The 19,781-nt window shown below is 36.4% G+C and overlaps 1 protein-coding gene across 1 annotated transcript; it reads right to left on the reverse strand.

The window, feature by feature from the left end:
- Nucleotides 1–2,537: 2,537 nt before the first annotated feature.
- On the reverse strand, nucleotides 2,538–19,300 carry LOC114475749 (beta,beta-carotene 9',10'-oxygenase-like). The gene is made up of 12 exons (XM_028466828.1): nucleotides 19,126–19,300; nucleotides 15,187–15,379; nucleotides 12,931–13,142; nucleotides 11,492–11,607; nucleotides 10,459–10,561; nucleotides 7,886–8,014; nucleotides 7,511–7,671; nucleotides 7,263–7,430; nucleotides 5,957–6,094; nucleotides 5,706–5,888; nucleotides 4,504–4,614; nucleotides 2,538–2,982 (listed from the first exon to the last, which is right to left on the reverse strand). Exons 1-12 carry the CDS (start codon nucleotides 19,151–19,153, stop codon nucleotides 2,866–2,868), a joined length of 1,659 nt encoding a protein of 552 aa, XP_028322629.1. The 5' UTR covers nucleotides 19,154–19,300; the 3' UTR covers nucleotides 2,538–2,865.
- Nucleotides 19,301–19,781: the final 481 nt, after the last annotated feature.

The following is a 19,781-nucleotide window of genomic DNA, read 5'->3' on the forward strand; positions in this document are numbered from 1 at the left end:
GATTCAGAATAAATGTGTATCACTATTAATAACCACACAATAGTAGAGAATAAAATAGACAAAATGACTAAAAAAAAACATACACACACAATAACTCCACAAAAATACACAAAAATGACTCCAAAAACAATAAAAAATTTGCAAGGTGACCCCAAAAAAACACAGTTTGATAGAAAAACACACAAAATGACTCTAAAATCATGTGTTAATGCTGTGATTGTTCTTTATTCTGTAGGTTCGGTTTAGATCTGATTGTGTGTGTGTGTGTGTATAAAATCTATCAGACCAGAATCTCTGGTCGACATCAGATGTTTTTAACTTTTTATCCCTGAATGATAATAAAACTGAGGTGGTCCTGACCAGGTGCAGACCCTCACCTGCATTGTTCTCCAGACTAGGAACCTTGGTTTCATCATAGATGATGCTTTTAAACTAATGACAGGTCATCTTATGTGAGCTGCTGGCACATCTGGCCACTAGGGACCTTTAAAAGGTGATGTGTGCTTTTATTCCATCATGTAATAAAACTACTGTAACTCTATGTTGTCATTGGTCAGTCTGACCTCATCGCCTCCAGCTCGTCTTTTAACTGGGACTGAACAGTGTGAGGACATACTGTAACTCCTGTAGTGTCTGCTCTGCACTGGCTTCCAGTAAAATACAGGATTGATTTTTAAGTTCTTTTATTGGTTTTGAAGACCCTGAATGGGCTGCCCCCCCCCCCCCCCCCCCCCCAGTACCTGGCCCCCCCTCAGAGCTCTGAGGTCAGCCTACCAGATGCTTTTAGACGTCCCTCATCCCGTTTCAAATCCAGAGGTGACCATTCCTTTTGTGTGGCTCCTCCCACCCTCTGGAATGCTAGAGCTAGCTGTGCAGACTAATGACATCACTTCCTCTGTTAAAACTCAGCTCAGATGTTTTACTTATTGTTGATTCTAGTCTTTGTTTTATGGTGTTATTTATTTATTCTCTTCACTGTAAAACACTGCTGCTGTTTTAATGTGCTATATGAATAAAGATTACACTGACATTGACTTGTATCTGATCAGAGGGTCACATGATCAACATTCATGTCAGCATTAGAATAATGACCAATCAGAACACAGGAAACGACAAAGAGTTTGTGGGTTTGTCATTTTTGTGTGTTTGTTGTATTTTGTGTATTTTTCTGCTATATTTTGGTTGTTTTGAGTCTTTTTTTGTAGTTCTGTCATTTCTTGTCCTTTAAAAGACTTCCTGTGTATTATAGTGATTCTGAGGGTCAATCTGTCTTCTGTTAATCCTAATCAAAATGTTTGAACGCAAACATTTCCTTTTTCCCCGTTGTTCACCGAGCGATGGAAACATACATCTGCCCCCCCCCCCCACACACACACACACACACACACACACACACACACACACATGCACTCTGGCGCCCCCGTGACACGTACGGGGTTATGGGCCTCATTTATATATTGGTATGTACCAATGATTCAATACCACCAACATAATAGTTTACTCGCAAATAAATGAGAAATTAACTTTTGGGTGGGGCCCCTCGGGACCCCCCTGGGCCTCTAATTGAAAATTGGGCTCTGAGCGTTGATGCGTACACATCCATAGATTATAGATACCAAATATCAACCTGATGGGTTCATGAATAACAGAGGAGTAGTGATTAGAACTAGTGTGAACAACAACAACAACAAGAACAAAAACGCCCTAAAAAATTGCATAAACATGGTATCGTCTCTAAGGTAGAAATGACGAGTTAGCTGCTAAAGCTAATGCTGCTAAAGCTAATGCTGCTAAAGCTAATGCTGCTAAAGCTAATGCTGCTAAAGCTAATGCTGCACATGAGCTAAAAAATCAGGTTCTTCCTGCTTTTCAACAGTGACCAATCAGCTGATCAATGCTGTGTCACACATCGTCCTGTGAACTTCCTTCATATTTGTAAATTTAGTTTAATAAAAATAATCATGGTCTGTTGTTTTGATGCTGCTTCTCTCATCAGTTTTACTCACGTTCTCAGATATGAGCATCATTCCCAGGTAGAGTCTGAATCCCTCCCTCTGGAGACCCAGGAAGTCTTCATCCACCAGGGCTCACCTGTGTGGAAGCGAGAGGACTGCCTTGCTTCCGTTCTGCTGCTGAGCTCCTCCATCGGTTTTAAAAGTTCTCACATCGCCCGAAAGTGACATCAGCAGAAAACCCTGGTCCCTCCTCTCGTCTGAATATGTGTAATATTAATAATATGAACAATATTAAAACACTAACGATGTCTGGAATAACATTACAAACATATCAACAGAGTAAACGGACCTTTAACCCCCTCCAGGTCACACATGCGCAGTGTAAAGACTTATTTTTGTCTTTTTCAATATAAAGTGTGATGAGTTTATGAAGAGTTGGAAACGCAGCCATAAAAATGAGTGAATTTATGATAATTTATAGAGTTAAACACCAAACCAAAGATATTTAATAGCAGTCCTATACTGCCCTCTAGTGGTGTGTGTGTGTGTGTGTGTGCTCTTCACAAATCACAGAAACAAGAGTGAATATTAAAGTACATTTTATTGAAAAAAAACTATTTGTATAAATTTACACAAACATTTTCTGTCGTGTATAAAATCAACAGTAAAAAAGAATAGAAAAGAATAAACATCAAAGTTTGTGGCACTTTTTCACATTGTGCAAAATAACTTGATAATTATTCATAATGTATCAGTTTTCATGCAAAGAACAACACGAGTGTATTAATGTGATTAAGTGCTATCACACGCTCATCTTACATTAAAGTGAAATATGAAGTCACAGTTGTACCATTAAAAACATAGTGAGTACACGCCACGGTTTAGGAGGCGGAGCTAAATGTGCCATGGTTCAGGAGGCGGGGCTAAATGTACCATGGAAGCCATAAGCCAGGTTAACTGGTACGTCTGCTCGTCCCAGTTCCTCAAAGCTGTGAGCGTCTAAAACCAGGAGAAATGTTGCTTTATCCTGCAAAAAAAACATCTTCATTTCTTCACCTGAGTGTACACTAAACTGTAATAGTAATAATAATAATAATAATAGTAAACTAGGAGACTATGGCTATGTCTAAAACAACTATAAATCATAATGATGGAATAAATGAGTGATTTTAAATGTTGTAAATAAATAAATAAAACAGTATTTAATATAGTTTTAATCATCTCCCTCCATGAGACCAAGACTGACTTTTGTATTTTTAGTTCCTGTTCTAATCAACATTATCTGGGTTTTTTTTGGTGTTGTTTGTCTGTTTTTTTTAGTATACGGTATATTTTTGTCTTATTTTGTGTGTTTTTATGTTGTTTTCAATTGAAAATTGCCAAATACATTGTTATCTCATCTCCTTTGTCCTGTAACTCCTCCTACTCTATTAATACAGCACTAATGACACGTATGTCATCTCATAGAGACAATGTCAAGGATGTGCAGTTGACCTTTTTTGGAGCCAAAATGTCAAGGTCACGTCAAGTGTAAAAAATCTTTATGAATAATTATTGTACAAGTTCAATGTTTATATTTGTGAAAAGCTTTTATTTCATTAGTCACCAGTAAAAAGATTGTTAGGGGTCAAAGTTCATGATGTAAGAAAAGAAAGAAAGAAAAACTGCTTTTTTCTCTATAATCCAGAGTTCAGACTGGTACCATTGAACAACATTTCCTTTCAATGTGTGACCTTAACCTTTGCCCAAGGTCATTTTTAAGGTCAAGGTCAGTCGTCTGTTTTTCCTGAATTATTAGTTTTAATTTAATTTGTAAAAACAACAAACTTGTCAACAAATCCAGATACAGGTTGTTATTATTCTCATTTTTTTTCTTCAAATTGCCAAAAACTGTATTTACCTGGTGAATACAGTTTAAATTATTCTCTCAGTGTGTGTTTCTTATGTCGTTTTCTATGTTTATCTGTTATTTTTGTGTATTTTGTAGTGATCTTGTGTATTTTTCTCTCATTTCTTGTGTCTTTGTTGTTACTATTTACTAATAGTAAATTAACCAAATCCAGCTCTCTGATTGGCCTGAATTTGCTTTCCCCGCCCCCTTATTAGCATAAAAGGCTTACTAGTAGCACTTTTTGTGTATTTTCTTTGTCCTTTTTGTTTGTTGACTATTGTGCATGTTCGTGTGTATTTCAGTTATTTTTCTGTTTCTTTAGTAACATTTTGTGTGTTTTTGTTGTCATTTTGTGTTTTTAAACTCATTTTGCAAAATGTTCTGTAATTTTGGTTTTGTTTTGGTCGTTGTTTTATTTATTTATTTATTTAGTGTTTTTTACTAGTGCTACTAGTAATGCTTTTTTACGTCACTATTAATACTCTTGGTTTTACTAATAAATGGATGAGTTTTCTGACAATACTGCGTGTGTTTTGTTCCCTTTCCTCTGTGTAATTAGAAACGTGTGATGAATATTAATCAGTGGGTTATTAATATTGATGATGGATTGTGTGTCTGAGGCTGTAGGGTAACAGTGGAGCACTAATGGGATAGTACCTGTGATGGGGTGAGAACCACAGAGAGGATGACTCCATCATCTTCATCCTCAGCATCAGGAGACGCCACAAACACTGGCTCTGATGGATAGAAACCCTTCTGGTACCAAACCTAGAAGATCCACAAAGATTATGACGTTACGTTGTTTAGAAAGAACCAGAACCGGAGAACAGTTAAAGAGAACCAAATGTTGGCTCTACACTTGTGTTCTAAATGGCGGTACGTGTACCCCTAAGGGTACGCGATGGCACTACAGGGGGTACTTGAGAGAGAAAGGGGGAAAATTAACAAATGAAAGCATTAAAAATATGGGGTTTTATAATGTTTATCTTTAGTTAAAAATTATAATTACACTGAATATTAGCAGCAACTCACTTAATGACAACAAAAACACACAAAATTAGAGAAAAATATAGTGAATAATAAAAAGAACAGACAAACAACAACAACAAAATACACAAAACGACAACAAAGACACAAGAAATGAGAGAAAAAGATCACTACAAAATACACAAAAATAACAGAGAAACATACAAAATGACACCAAAAGCACACAAAAATTATTATTCTTCTTATTATTATTCTTATTATTATTCTTATTATTATTCTTATTATTATTATTATTATTATTATTATTTTTTTTGGGGGTGTGGGGGATGGAATTGGAGTCATTTTGTATATTTTTCAATTCATTTGTATTTTTTGTGTAATTTTGTAAGACTTTCATTTTGTGTATTTTTATTTTTCGTGTGTTTTTGGAGTTATTTTTGTGTATTTCACTTATTATTTTTGTAAATTTTGTTCCCATACTTTCTCTGTTGCACCCCCACTCTAGGAAAAATAGAAAAATATACAGTATCTATATTTCTTTTTTCAAATCCATTAGTAGTAGTTTTGTGTATGTTTTTGTTGTAAACTTGTTTATTTTTCCAAATGTTTTTGTCATTTTCTTGTTTACATAATGAATTTTGGGATGTGTCGTCCTGTAGACGGAAGTGTTTTTACTTCATTCTTACTGTGATTTCTTGTGTGACTCCACATCCCACAATGCAATGCCTCAAACTTCTCCAACAATGTCAGTCAGAGAGTGTTTACAGTGGAGATCAGAACTAACTTTAGAGCTTTTTCTGCATCATGGTAATCATGGTAATACTCCAGCATGCAGCAGATGGACATGATGTTACCACTCTCGTGTCTCTGACCTTCAGGGATTTGTCCTTCAGGTCCATCTTGAGCAGAGAGTCTCCCACCAGGTGTCTGAACCCACAGCCGTAGAAGTACCTGTAGGGGCGCGTGTTGGACCTGCTGTAGTTGATCTGAGGGAACTCCAGACCTCCGTATTGATGGAGGTCGTTACCATGGAGATCCTCAGGGCTGCAGAACACCTGGAAATCACCAGCGTTCTTCATTCCATGTGGTTCGAAAGGATTCCATCCATGATTGCTTATCTCACCTTATCTCTGCTGACTCTGACACACGTGGCCGTGCTGGACGTTCTGCTGTTCAGGTTCTGACCCGTCACCGTGTCACTGCTGATGTTTAAAGGCAGAACGAATCTACGAGGATAAGACCTACACAATGTGTTGTAAACCTGGAGAGGACACACACACACACACACACACACACACACACACACACACACACACACACACACACACACACACACACACACACACACAGGGTTTAAATCAATTTATATTCCTTTAACTACATTATCTGTGACGATACAAAGAAATTGGATTTAAGCACTGCAGACTTTATATGGATGTGTTTATTAAGTCATCTTTTCTTTTTGTGTATTTTTGATGTCATTGTGTATTTTTTTTTTGTCGATTTGTGCATTTCTTGTTAAATTTTTTTTGGGTGTTTTTGTAGTAATTTTTATTATTTTAGTACTTTTTTGTGTATTTCTCTTTTTTCTCATTTTGCTTATGTTTTTAGATTTGTTTTGTGGATTTTTTTTTTTGTCATTTTGTGGATTTTTGTTGCAATTTGTTTAATCGTCATTTTGTGCATTTCTTGTTCAAATTTTTCTGATATTTTTCTGTTATTTGTGTCATCTTCTGTTTTTTTTTAAAGTAATTTTTGCAGTTTTAGTTGTCTTTTGTGTGTTTTTCTGTCATTTTGTGTATTTTTTTGCAATTTGTGTAATTTATTGTCAGTTGTAAATGTTTTGTTCAAAGAATCCAGTTATTTGTGTTTTTGTAGTAATTTTGATTATTTTAGTTGTCTTTTGTGTATTTTTCCTGTCATTTCGTATGTTTATAGGGTTGTTTTGTGTATTTTTTTGTCACTTTGTGTATTTGTGTAATTTATTGTCATTGATTTTCATTTTGTGCATTTTTTGTTCAAATTTTTCTGTTGTTTTTGTTTATTTGTAGCAATTTTCACTATTTTAGTTGTTTTGGGAATTTTCTTGTCATTTCATGTGTTTTTTGTTATTGTCATTTTGTGTATTATTTGAATCATTTTCTGTTTTAGTTGCAATTTGTGCATTTTATTGTGATTTTTTGCATTTCTTCTCCAAATTTTTCTGTTATTTTTTGTGTATTTTTGATTATTTCAGTTGTCTTTTGTGTATTATTCTGTCATTTTGTGTATTTTTGTATATTTCAAGTCACTGTATCATTTCAGATCAAATCGTTCTAAATATCATCCATGAATCGGTATCGAATCATCAACAATGAACCGTGATTAGAATCATGACTCCCCTATCGTTAAGTTAAATCTCCATGTTGGATCCCGTGTGAAACGCTCACCTGGTCCAGAGCTTCTCCAGACTGCCGTAGGTTCTGGATCAGGTAGTTGTTGATGGCCTGGCCGTCGTCACTGCAGCACATGTCCAGCATCAGGAAGCCGTCCTCCTCAAAGGCGTTGATCTGATGGAAGGTGGACAGAGGAGGGGCGTGGTACTTCACCGAGCTCACCTGGACAACACAAACACACACCAGTCACCTACAGGTCAGGTGACCTCATCACACGGAAAGGACGGTGGGCGGAGTCTCACCTGGCCCGTCTGCTTGTCCACCAGGTGGAACACAGTTTCCTGTTTGGGATCCCAGTAGATCCCGTCACTCAGAGCTTTGCCTCGTATCTTACACGTGACGATCTTCAGCAGGTCCATTTTGATTGGCTGCTCGATGAACACCACGTAGTTCTGGGACATTGCTGGAAGTAGCACAAAGTCACTGAGCGCTAACGGCTAACAGCAGCACAAAGTCACTGAGCGCTAACGGCTAACAGCAGCACATACAGCAAGCGCTAACGGCTAACAGCAGCACATACAGCGAGCGCTAACGGCTAACAACAGCACATACAGCGAGCGCTAACGGCTAACAGCAGCACACACAGCGAGCGCTAACGGCTAACGGCGTTAGCATACCAAAGCTGTGGTAGTAGGAGGGCTGGGACTTGTTGGCGGGAACGATGGAGCAGAGGATTTTGGATCCCTGCAGCGTGTCTTTGTCGTCTGTTTTCTCTGGAGGAACTCTGATGATGTTGTACAGACATCCTGTCACAGCCAATCAGAGAACACGATGTCAGCCATCACACGCAGATGTTTAATGACATTTATAACCTGTCTTTTTATTGTAGCATCGTTAAAATAAACAAGCGAAGCCCATTCCTCCTCAGCTAAATGCAACTCCTTTTTTTTACGTTGTCTACACATTCTACAACTCCTAGTTTTAAAACATGATTGTGTGTTATATGTTTTTCGTTTCCTTTTGTGTTTTTTATAAATATTTTGTGTGTGTTTGTCACCATTTTTGTGCATTTATGTGTATTTTTCTGTTAATTAATGTATTTTTCAAGTAATTTTGTGTATTTTTGGAGTCATTTGTGTGTTTTTTGGAGTTATTATTTGTATTTTTGAGTGATGTTGCATGGTTTTGTTGTCGCTTTGGGTTTTTTTTGCTGTTAATTTGTGTATATCTTTCTTATTTTGCATGTTTTTGTTGTCGTTATGTGTATCACACACAGATGTTGAGCACCATTTATAGCCTGGCTTTTTATTGTAGTGTCATTAAAATAAACAAGCGACGCCCATTCCGCCCCCGGCGAGCTGCAGCGCCTCATTTAAAACTTTATTTGAATGTTTAGTGACGATCAGCAGGTAAACAGCCTTTGGCTTTAGAAATGGAGACAAGTTGAGAGATTAGAAAAAAAATAGTTTTATTGTTTTTTTTACCAGGAGAGAAAAACAGCCTGAGAGCAAAAAGTGAAACCACTCTAACGTTCAATGATAGAAAGATTATTATTCTAATTCAGAAGAAGAGACGCACATCATATGATGATTGAAATCATACAATCTAACCACTACTGTAGAGAAAGACATGAGAGTCACAGCGTTTATTATCCAGTCATTTGGGGGTTTTTTTTAGGTATTTTCTGACTAATTTAGTGTATTTTTGTTTTGTCCATTTTCCAACCCTCTTGCTCCTTTTCAGGGTCTGGGGGGTTTACTCTACTGGTGCCCATCCCAGGAGTCATCGGTGCTATCCAGGGGTCATTTTCTGAATGTTTTTCTTATTTTGGCTTTTTTTTTTTTTGTCATTTTTTTGTATTTATTGTGTATTTTTTTTATAATCACATTCCATGTTTTTGTTGTTGTTAACGTGTGTATTTATTTCTCATTTTGTTAGTTTTGGTTGTCATTGTTGTCACTGTTGTTATTCTCACAGTATATTTAATTGAAATAATCCACCAACGTAAGTTAGTGTTAATGTAAGCAGGAGTTTTCTGTTGTTAATTTGTGTGTTTTTGGATCAATTTTGTGTATTTATTTGTCATTTTGTATGTTTTTATTTGTAATTTTGTGTATTTTTCTGTTGTTATTATTAGCAGGAGAATGTGACGTCTGAGTCAGGATTCTTTAAGCAGCATGACTTGTATTTTAAAGTAAAATAAGGTTATTATACTGTAATATTTATTTAATTTGTGTTTACAATGGGATTTTTTGGGGGGGGACACGACCCCTGCATCCCCCACCATGATTTGCGCCCATGCCCCCATTTGTCCAACTACAACATTTTGTTCAGAATACTGTAAAAAAACAACAATAGAACACAATGATGGAATGAAAGTGGAATTAAAATTCATGGAACTAACATAATTTAAACATAAATTTGACATAAATTGTTCATTGAGAGATTAATAAAAAAGTGTGCAGTTCAATACCAATTCCCTTATGTTGGAATTCTGAGAAAAAAAATGTCTGAATTTTGACTTCAAAGTCAGAAAAATATCAGATTTTTTACCTTAAAGTCAGACTTCTCACTTTAAAGTTGGAATTCTGAGAAAAATGTCAGAATTCTGAATTTAAAGTCAGAATTCTTGTGGAAAAAAGTTATTATACTATGATTTTCATGATCTGACCCAACTTAATAACTCAGTTCAACACAACAATTGAAAAATAATGTAAAAACTGTTTATTTTAATTGGGGGGGTATAATATTTTAATTGTTAAAATTGTCAAACAATGTGTTTTTAAGCCTGTGTGCGTGTGTGTGTGTGCATGTGTGTGTGTGCATGTGCGCGCGTGTGTGTGTGGGCATGTGTGTGTGTGTGCATGTGCGCGCGTGTGTGTGTGTGCACGTGCGCGTGTGTGTGGGCATGTGTGTGTGTGCACGTGCGTGTGTGTGTGTGCATGTGTGTGTGTGTGTCTGCATGTGTGTGTGTGCGTGTGTGTGCACGTGTGTGTGTGTGTGTGTGTGTGTGTGTGCACGTGTGTGTGTGTGTGTGTGTGTGTGTGCATGTGTGTGTGTGCACGTGTGTGTGTGTGTGTGTGTGCGTGTGTGTGTGTCTGCGTGCGTGTGTGTGTGTGTGCATGTGTGTGTGTGCACGTGCACGTGTGTGTGTGTGTTTCTGCGTGTGTGTGTGTTTCTGTGTGTTTCTGTGGGTGTGTGTGTGTGTGTGTGTGTGCATGTGTGTGTGTGCGTGTGTGTGTGTGCCAACCTTTGCTTCCATAGGAGTTTCCCATGTTGTAAGTGGTTCCATCAGGGTCGTAATGTGGATGAGCTGTGGCTCCGTTTACCGCAATGAACTTAGACCAGTCCACCTGTAACAAGCAGCCAATGACATTGTTGTTAGCGGTGATGCTATGACAGAAAGCTAACAGCTGGAGTGACCAATGACTTTGGTGTTAGCATTGCTGCTATGGCATGAAGCTAACAGCTGGAGTGACTAATGGCGTTTGTTCGCGCTGTGGCTAAGCTAACAGTTGGTTTGACCAATGGCACTGGTGTTAGCATTGCTGCTATGGCGTGAAGCTAACAGCTGGAGTGACCAATGAGGTTGGCGTTAGCACTGCTGCTATGACGTGAAGCTAACAGCTGGAGTGACCAATGACTTTGGTATTAGCGCTGCTGCTATGGCGTGAAGCTAACAGCTGGAGTGACCAATGGCGTTGGTGTTAGCACTGCTGCTATAACATGAAGCTAACAGCTGGAGTGACCAATGGCGTTGGTGTTAGCACTGCTGCTATAACGTGAAGCTAACAGCTGGAGTGACCAATGGCGTTGGTGTTAGCACTGTTGCTATAACGTGAAGCTAACAGCTGGAGTGACCAATGGCTTTGGTGTTTGCACTGTGGCTAAGCTAACAGCTGGAGTGACCAATGGCGTTGGTATTAGCGCTGCAGCTATGGCGTGAAGCTAACAGCTGGAGTGACCAATGACTTTGGTATTAGCGCTCCTGCTATGGCGTGAAGCTAACAGCTGGAGTGACTTATGGCGTGGGTGTTAGCAATGCGGCTAAGCTAGCAGCTGGAGTGACTTATGGCGTTGGTGTTAGCACTGCGGCTATAATGTGAAGCTAACAGCTGGAGTGACTTATGGCGTTGGTGTTAGCACTGTGGCTAAGCTAACAGCTGGAGTGACTTATGGCGTTGGTGTTAGCACTGTGGCTAAGCTAACAGCTGGAGTGACCAATGGCGTTGGTGTTAGCGCTGCGGCTAAGCTAACAGCTGCAGTGAGGGCTGTTCCCTCACCTTTTCCAGTGTTTCCAGGTTCTCGGGGTTGACTCTGTGGATGTAGTTGGTCTCTGTGCTGACGTAGTAATCTCCTTTATACTTCACAAAGCTGACGCTGGCATTGTCGGTCGGTACTGGAACAAAGAAACACAGTCGAGGCTTTTCATTGGCTGCGTGGTTTTCAGCTGGAGTTTGTTCTACAGAAGGATTAGGAAAGATTTGTCTGTTCCAACGATTACGTAACTTTAGCTTCAGACGCTCCAGAAGGTTATAATTAGAAAGAGTTCTGAGAAAAATGTAAACCAACTGTTCTCCAGATGTTCTCTGTAGTCGTCCTTCGCTTCAGACCCGAGTTCATCCAGATCACACAACGTTACACAATGACTCAGCAAACTCAGTAACCCCCACACACCCTGCCACCCCCAACCACTGGAAAGTTCAACTTAAAGTTAAACTCACAACATGTACTCAACTTTGTTTTACTAGTACGAGTACACTTTAGTAGTGAAGCAAAAAGTACCACTAGTAAGTATTATATGCAAATAAGGGGGCGGGGAAAAGCTAAATCAGGCTTTTTAATTACTTTAAAAAATATTCTAACCAATCAGGGAGCTGGATTTGTTTCTAATCCCTCCCACTTCATTTGTATTAGTTCTACTTGTAGATTTAAAACAGTCTACTAGTACTACTAGTGAGATATTGAATGTACAAGTACTTTGTTTAAATAGTAAAGGTTTTTGCCGTACGAGACTAGACTTTATTAGTAAAGCAAAATCATGATTGTCAATCATCATAGACATTTTATGTTAGTAGTAGTCCTAATAAATGTGTGAGTTTTTACTAGTAACATATTGTAAGTCTACTAGTGCACCAAAAACTGTGTACTACTACTATAGTACACAACAATCTCACTAGTAGTAAAAGTAAATGTAATGCAAACAAAGTAAAAGGCATTCGAACTAAACCAGCTCAAAATTTAAAGGGTTAAATTGGCAATGAAATAAGTTACAGGGGAGGAAATGGTCAAAATACAGCAACAATTAATGAAAAGTCAGTGAAAATGGGGAGAAAATGTGAACAAATTGTCAGAAAGTTCCAAAAAAGCGTAAGAAGTGACAAAAAAAAAAAAAAAACTAGTAACGTGGCAAGAAAAGAGTGAAAAGTTACAAATATGGGCAAATAAAGAGGAAATGAGTGACTTGTAAATTAAAAGGTTGCATAAAAGGGAAAAATGTAGGAGAAAAGGAAACAAGTGGTATTTATTGGGCAAAGTCATGACATAACTTCTGTTGTGATTTGACGCTAAAATATATATAAATATTTATTCATTTATTTTATTGATTGTATTTTTTGAATCTATTTATTTAACTGACTCACCCATCATTTATTTATTTATTTATTTATTTATTTATTTATTTATTTATTTATTTATTTATTTATTTATTTAACGGACTCACCCATCATTTCAAAGCGGGACAGAAACCTCTGGAAGAAGTTCTTGCAGGGGTCGGGCATGGCCAGGGTCCCAAACTCAGACATGACGATGCGGTTTTTCTCGCTGTTGTTCTTGTAGGCGTCGCTCTGCAGGAAGCGACTCATGTAGGTCACCTCTCCATCCTGGATGGAGAACCGGTGCAGCATCGCCATGCCGTCAAACCAGTGGTTGTAGCTGCTCACACACGTACACACACGTTACCACATGTTAACACATGTTACCAGATGTTACCACATGTTACCAGATGTTACCAAATGTTACCAGATGTTACCAAATGTTACCAGATGTTACCAAATGTTACCAGATGTTACCACACATTACCAGATGTTACCACACGTTACCAGATGTTACCACACGTTACCAGATGTTACCAGATGTTACCACATGTTACCACACGTTACCAGATGTTACCAGATGTTACCAGATGTTACCACATGTTACCACACGTTACCAGATGTTACCAGATGTTACCACACGTTACCAGATGTTACCACATGTTACCACACGTTACCAGATGTTACCAGATGTTACCACACGTTACCACATGTTACCAGATGTTACCACATGTTACCAGATGTTACCAGATGTTACCACATGTTACCAGATGTTACCACATGTTACCAGATGTTACCACACGTTACCAGATATTACCAGATGTTACCACATGTTAACACACGTTACCAGATGTTACCACATGTTACCACATGTTAACACACGTTACCAGATGTTACAGATGTTACCACATGTTACCGGATGTTACCACATGTTACCAGATGTTACCACACGTTACCAGATGTAAACACGTTACCAGATGTAAACATGTTACCAGATGTTAACATGTTACCAGATGTTAACATGTTACCAGATGTTACCACACGTTACCAGATGTAAACACGTTACCAGATGTAAACATGTTACCAGATGTTACCACATGTTACCAGATGTTACCACATGTTACCAGATGTTACCAGATGTTACCACATGTTAATACACGTTACCAGATGTTACCAGATGTTACAGATGTTACCACATGTTACCACATGTTACCGGATGTTACCACGTTACCAGATGTTACCACACGTTACCAGATGTTACCACATGTTACCAGATGTTACCAGATGTAAACATGTTACCACATGTAACCAGATGTAACCAGATGCTCACGGTCAACAACTTGCAGTCAATTATAATTGTAATTGCGTAGTTGATAATTAATTACGATTATGCTGTAATTATAACTGTCATTGGAATTTATTTTCACTGTTTAATTGTAATTGAGTTCAGGTAATTGACTTTGCACAGAAGCTTATTATTGGATTCACAGAAGAAAAAAAAAGTTTTGTTTTTTTCTAAATTGATGAAATAAAAATTTACCCCATTTTTCTGTTTTTATAGGAAATATTATTCTTTTTTTCTAAATTGATGAGATAATTTTTTAAAGCAAATATTTTTCAAGGAAAAAAACTAAAACTTTTTCTAAAAAAGCCAATTTTTTTGTTTAATTATTTTTATTTCATCAATTCAGAAAAAAAACTAAACTTTATTTTTTTCTGTGAATACAATAATAAGCTTCCATAACTTTGTCCTTGTAATTGTTATGGAAATTCTATGAAAACTGTAATTTACAAATTAATGAAATGCAAACCTGTGGAACCACGTTACAGTTCTATTATTTACACATACGTAGTTAATAAATATTGGAATATGTTTCATATAAACTTTTCCTACAACCTCTGAGTTCTGTTCAGGATCATTTCACCAATAAAAAATATTATTAAAAAATATGAATGCCAATATTTTCATTGATTAGAAAGCCTAAAGGTAACCAAGAGATGAAATACAAATTATATGATAAATAATTGTTTTTAGTGTATTTTATAATTAGAGATGCTAACAGAAAGCTAACACAAGAGGAACGTCAGGTTTTATGGAGTTATTTTTTTTACTGTTATTGTTATTTCTTTATTTTTCTGTTTTCTGTAAAGCGGCTTTGAGTCCCAAAAAAGCACTATATAATATTGATGCATTATTATTATTATTATTATTATTATTATTTATTAAAGGCTCAGTAATTGTGATTAATTGTAATTGAACTTTAGTAATTGAGAACCCAATTGTAATTTTAAAATGTAAATGTTCATGATTGAGTTGTAATTGAACATGGATAATTGAAGACGTAATTACAAGCTTTGATTTGATTGGTCCTTTTTAAACTCACTGTGTGTTTCCAAACTCAAACTTCCCAGGGCCGTTTCTCAGCAGCTGTCCTTTGATCCACGAGGGAATCGTACCGTGGACTTTGGTTCTGATGGGCGTTGGCGTTTCCTCCACGGAGCGTACCAGAGGAGCGATGGACTCCAGTCCTTTCAGAGACATGAAGCGTTCCTCAGACTCAGCAGGCGTCGCTGCATCTGCTGGAATAACATGAGTCATATTTAACTCATCAAATATACGTTACACATAGGACAGCTTGTTCTATGATAAAAACATTTCTTTATTTATTCTATATTCTACATTTATTTATTCATCTGAATAATATCCACTGTTATCCAGGAACCTTTATTATTATCATAGTCATCGTAAAGATGGAAATCCTTGTTTTAATCACAAATAAAATAAAAGTGACAAAAAATTATGGAAAAGGTGGTGAAATGGGATTTTAAAAAACACAGAAATTGGTTAAAAGTTGTAAATTGTGGATAATGGAATTTAAGAATATAGAGAAAATTAGTTGAAACTGGCAAATAATAGACATTACAAACGGTGAATGAGGTTAAATTGGCAAAAAAATAAACATAAAATGTGGTTAAAAGTGAGAATAATGGGTCAACATATGTGACATTAGGTGTAAAAGTGGTAGAAAGGGTTTATAAGTGCTGAACATGTTCATGAAAGTGGATAAAATACAGGAAAGACATTAAAATGTGATGTAGAAGTGTCAGAAATTAAAGTAATTGAGCAAAAATTTATTAAAAGGAGCAAAAATATGCAAAGAAAAAGTGATGAAAATATGTTAAAATATGGTCAATTTGGTTTAATTTCAGAAAAATGGTAAAAATGAGAAGAAATTGGCTCAAATTGTTCAGAAAATATTCTTAAAGCATCTGGTGACCCCCTCTCAGTGTCTTGCAATTAATTAATTTCCTAATATTATAGATTTTATTAATCATTTTATTATTTTATATGTTTTCTGTGTTTAAAAGCAACATATTGGTATTTTATTTTGGAGTTTTTGTAAATAATCTTCTATTTTGTTGTATAACATCACAATCCAAGTGTTAAATGTAGTTCACGTGTTTACTTTTTAATTGTTTTAATGTTTTTTACTGTTGATTTTAATATTCTTATTGATTTTTTAATGTTCTTTATTGCACTGTTCACCATTTAATCTTTGCCTTTTGCATGAAATGTGCTTTACAAATAAATGTGTCCTTGTTTGCCTTATGTTTTTACATCTAGGTGATAATTAATCAATATCTCACTGGGGCTGAAATATCAGTACGGTGTCATTCTGTCGTATAAAATCACACCAGTTCTACAAACACAGTTTATTAATTCACAGTAGATTATAAATGTTTGTCTATTTAATCCGCCGACACAAATACTTCTACAACTGGGAGGGAGACGAGGCCGTTGCCATGACAACACGTAAACATTTCCTGACTGAAAGTTGACCCTGGATATTTTTAAGACTCAGTGAAGTTTGAAGTCAGTTCTGAGAAGAAGCAACAGCAGCGACTCTTAAAACAAGTCTTTGTATACATAATAAGATATAACGTAAAAATATATCGTTATATTTCAATTTTCAATATCGCCAAAATAGAAAACTTGATATATCTTGAATCACGATTAATTCCAACTATACTACATTTATTTATTTATTTATCTGAATAACATCCACTGTTATCCAGGAGGTTTACTGTTATTTGTGCCATAGTATATAATCATCTTATAGATATTGTTTTAATCAGAAATAAAATGGTTCAAAATGACCAAAAATGGTGGAAAAGGTGGTGAAATGGGATTTTAAAAAAACACAGAAATTGGATATTGAAATTGTTAAAAAAAAATAATCTTAAAAGCATCTGACGAGCCCAAGGTTGAGAACCCCTGAATCAGCTACCAGACTCCTCCCCTTTGGAACCAGCTTCCAGTCTCAGTACGGGAGGCTGCTACTCTCTCCGCCTTTAAGGCTAAACTCAGCGTTTACCGTATAATAGCGTAAACTAGAGCAGACATGGGTTCGTCTATAAACGGTCACATTTACAGACCTTAGAGTCGCTGTTAGCTTAACAATAAACAGGAAGTGATTCATCACCTTTATAATAAGTGCTGACTAGGCACTGGGAGTGAGGCCCAAGGCCAACACAGACTGTATCATGTTTTTCTGCAGTCAGTGTCTTCTCCTCGTCCTTCTCTCTCTGCTCTGTTTCAGGTGAAGCTGATGATGTCACTTCCTGATCTGTGGTTCACGGCTCAACTAGTCTGAGACACTCTGATGTTCTATCTCTCTATCCTGTTCTGTCCACTAACACCAACCAGGCCACGCAGATGGCTGCCACCTCTGAACCTGGTTCTAACAGAGATTTATTCCTGTTAAAGGAAGTTGTTTCTTCTCACTGTCACTAAATGTTTGTTCATGTGGATCTTGTTGGGTTTTTTCTTTCTTATTATGAATTTTATATTTTGATAAGTACATTGACATGACTTTGTTGTAAATTGTGCCAAACAAATAAAGTTGAATTTATTTGAATTAGATCATAATTTCATTTTTTTTCTTTCTCAATTCAAGCACTGCACGAAACAGTAAAAGTAGATTTGTAATTCCTAAAAATAACAGTAATGGAAACAAAAATCACAATTTATGAATATTGTTTCATTAAAATGGATAAAATCAGGAAGGATATTTGTGTTTAAGAGTGTTTTAGTGCTGTGTGTACTGTTCAGAGTACACACACACACACACAGTGTAAGCATTATGAGCTGTGTGTCGTTGGCACAGTCTCTGAGTAAACATACAGATAGAAATTCAGGTCATGTGACTTCCTGTTTGCTTCACAGAAACAAAGATGTGTGACTTTAATTATTGATTAACTGACATCAGCTTTTTTTCTTTAGTTTAACAGCTGAACATTATGAAATAAATATTTAATTTACCCCTTTTTTCTGCACATGTTGCTTTCCTATGAATAAATATGCATTAAATTCAAATAAATCAGTTTAAATTGATAAGTTACATTGTGTTTTTTCATTAATAAGTTGGTAACCCAGTTAGTTACTGTTTGACCTTCTGTTGAACTTTGTTCTTATTGTTTTCTATTTTTAAATCATAATTATTCAGAGCCTCGAGGCTTTAGAGCAGAGAGTAATTCAGGTTTTTATTGAAACATATTGTGATGCAATAAGGAAACCTGCTCATCCTTCTGCTGATTGGCTCAGAGTGTGGGAGACACGCCCTCCACCAGCCAATGACCTCAAGCTTATTAAAAATAATGCTGCATTGTTCCAGTAAATCAGACAATGTGTCCACAGGAATTTTCACTTTATTTACGTTTGTTTTATTCTATTTGCAGCTTAAAAATGACATATATTAATCTCAGCATAGCAGAATAAAATAAAATTTTATTAAAAAAGAAGCTTTGGATCCAACAAATGCCCAAAATTAAAACAAAAAATTAAGAATTTACTCCGAAAACAAACAAAACCTTTGTCCGTTCTTGTATTATTGTTCCAATTGCTCATTATTCTGTTCTATATTAAATTAAATTAAGTTAAATTAAATTAAATTAAATTAAATTAAATTAGTTATATTATTTCTGTGACCTTTATGTTGCTCATGACAACAGTTATTTCTGATGAAATTGTCAGAATTATTCCTAATTTTTCCTTCATCATCATCATCATCATCATCATCATCATCATCATCATCATCATATACATTGCAGTGAGTCCCAGTGGTAGATGTAAACACTGAGCAGGTTATGTAAAAACATTTACTCTCACATACTTTCTCAGGTTCAAATATGGTGGTCTACACTAGAACCACTAGAACCACTAGAACCAGTAGAACCAGTAGAAACACTAGAACCAGTAGAACCATAGTACATATAGTACAGATAGTAGGTGATGTCCAGTCATTCAGTGGTTAAAGACTTACCTAAGCTCTCTGTCTTCACTGGAGCCATTGTGATGAATGAATGGATGGATGGATAGATGGATGGATGGATGGATGGATGGATGGATGGATGGATGGATGGTGTATCTATCCCGTTGAACCATAAAGCCACTGAGCACTAACAGCAGCAGACTGTAGAGCTGTATACTACTGAGTCATGACGTAACATGTTATATAAGAGTCCTGGTGGGGGGGGCACACAGAGAGAGAGAGAGAGAGCGAGAGAGAGAGAGAGAGAGAGAGAGTGACAGAGCGCACAGAGAGAGAGAGAGGGAGAGAGAGAGAGAGAGAGAGGGAGAGAGAGAGAGAGAGAGACACAGAGAGAGGTGTGCGGTGTTCAGCCACATATTCAGAGCACGTGTATCTGGTTACAGCTGCTGTTATTCAGAGGTGACTAAAGTACTCAGTCTTCAGTACTCAAGTAAAAGTATCGATACTTAAATAATAAATAACTCAAGTAAAAGTATCGATACTTAAATAATAAATAACTCAAGTAAAAGTATCGATACTTAAATAATAAATAACTCAAGTAAAAGTATCGATACTTAAATAATAAATAACTCAAGTAAAAGTATCGATACTTAAATAATAAATGACTAGTAAAAGTATTGAAGTTGCTCCTTTATTTGAGTAAAAGT

The sequence above is a fragment of the Gouania willdenowi genome, chromosome 14 (assembly GCF_900634775.1).
Source record: "Gouania willdenowi chromosome 14, fGouWil2.1, whole genome shotgun sequence".
Lineage (NCBI taxonomy): Eukaryota > Metazoa > Chordata > Actinopteri > Blenniiformes > Gobiesocidae > Gouania > Gouania willdenowi.

Bases quoted from the DNA above. Each gene is read 5' to 3' on its own strand.
- LOC114475749 (XM_028466828.1), bottom strand. From the start codon at position 19,153: ATGGCTCCAGTGAAGACAGAGAGCTTAG. The intron at 13,143-15,186 runs GTGAGTTTAAAA...GTGTGTGAGCAG, and splicing joins TTTGAGTTTGGAAACACACA to CTACAACCACTGGTTTGACG. The intron at 11,608-12,930 runs GTGAGTCCGTTA...TCTTTGTTCCAG, and splicing joins GTCCCGCTTTGAAATGATGG to TACCGACCGACAATGCCAGC.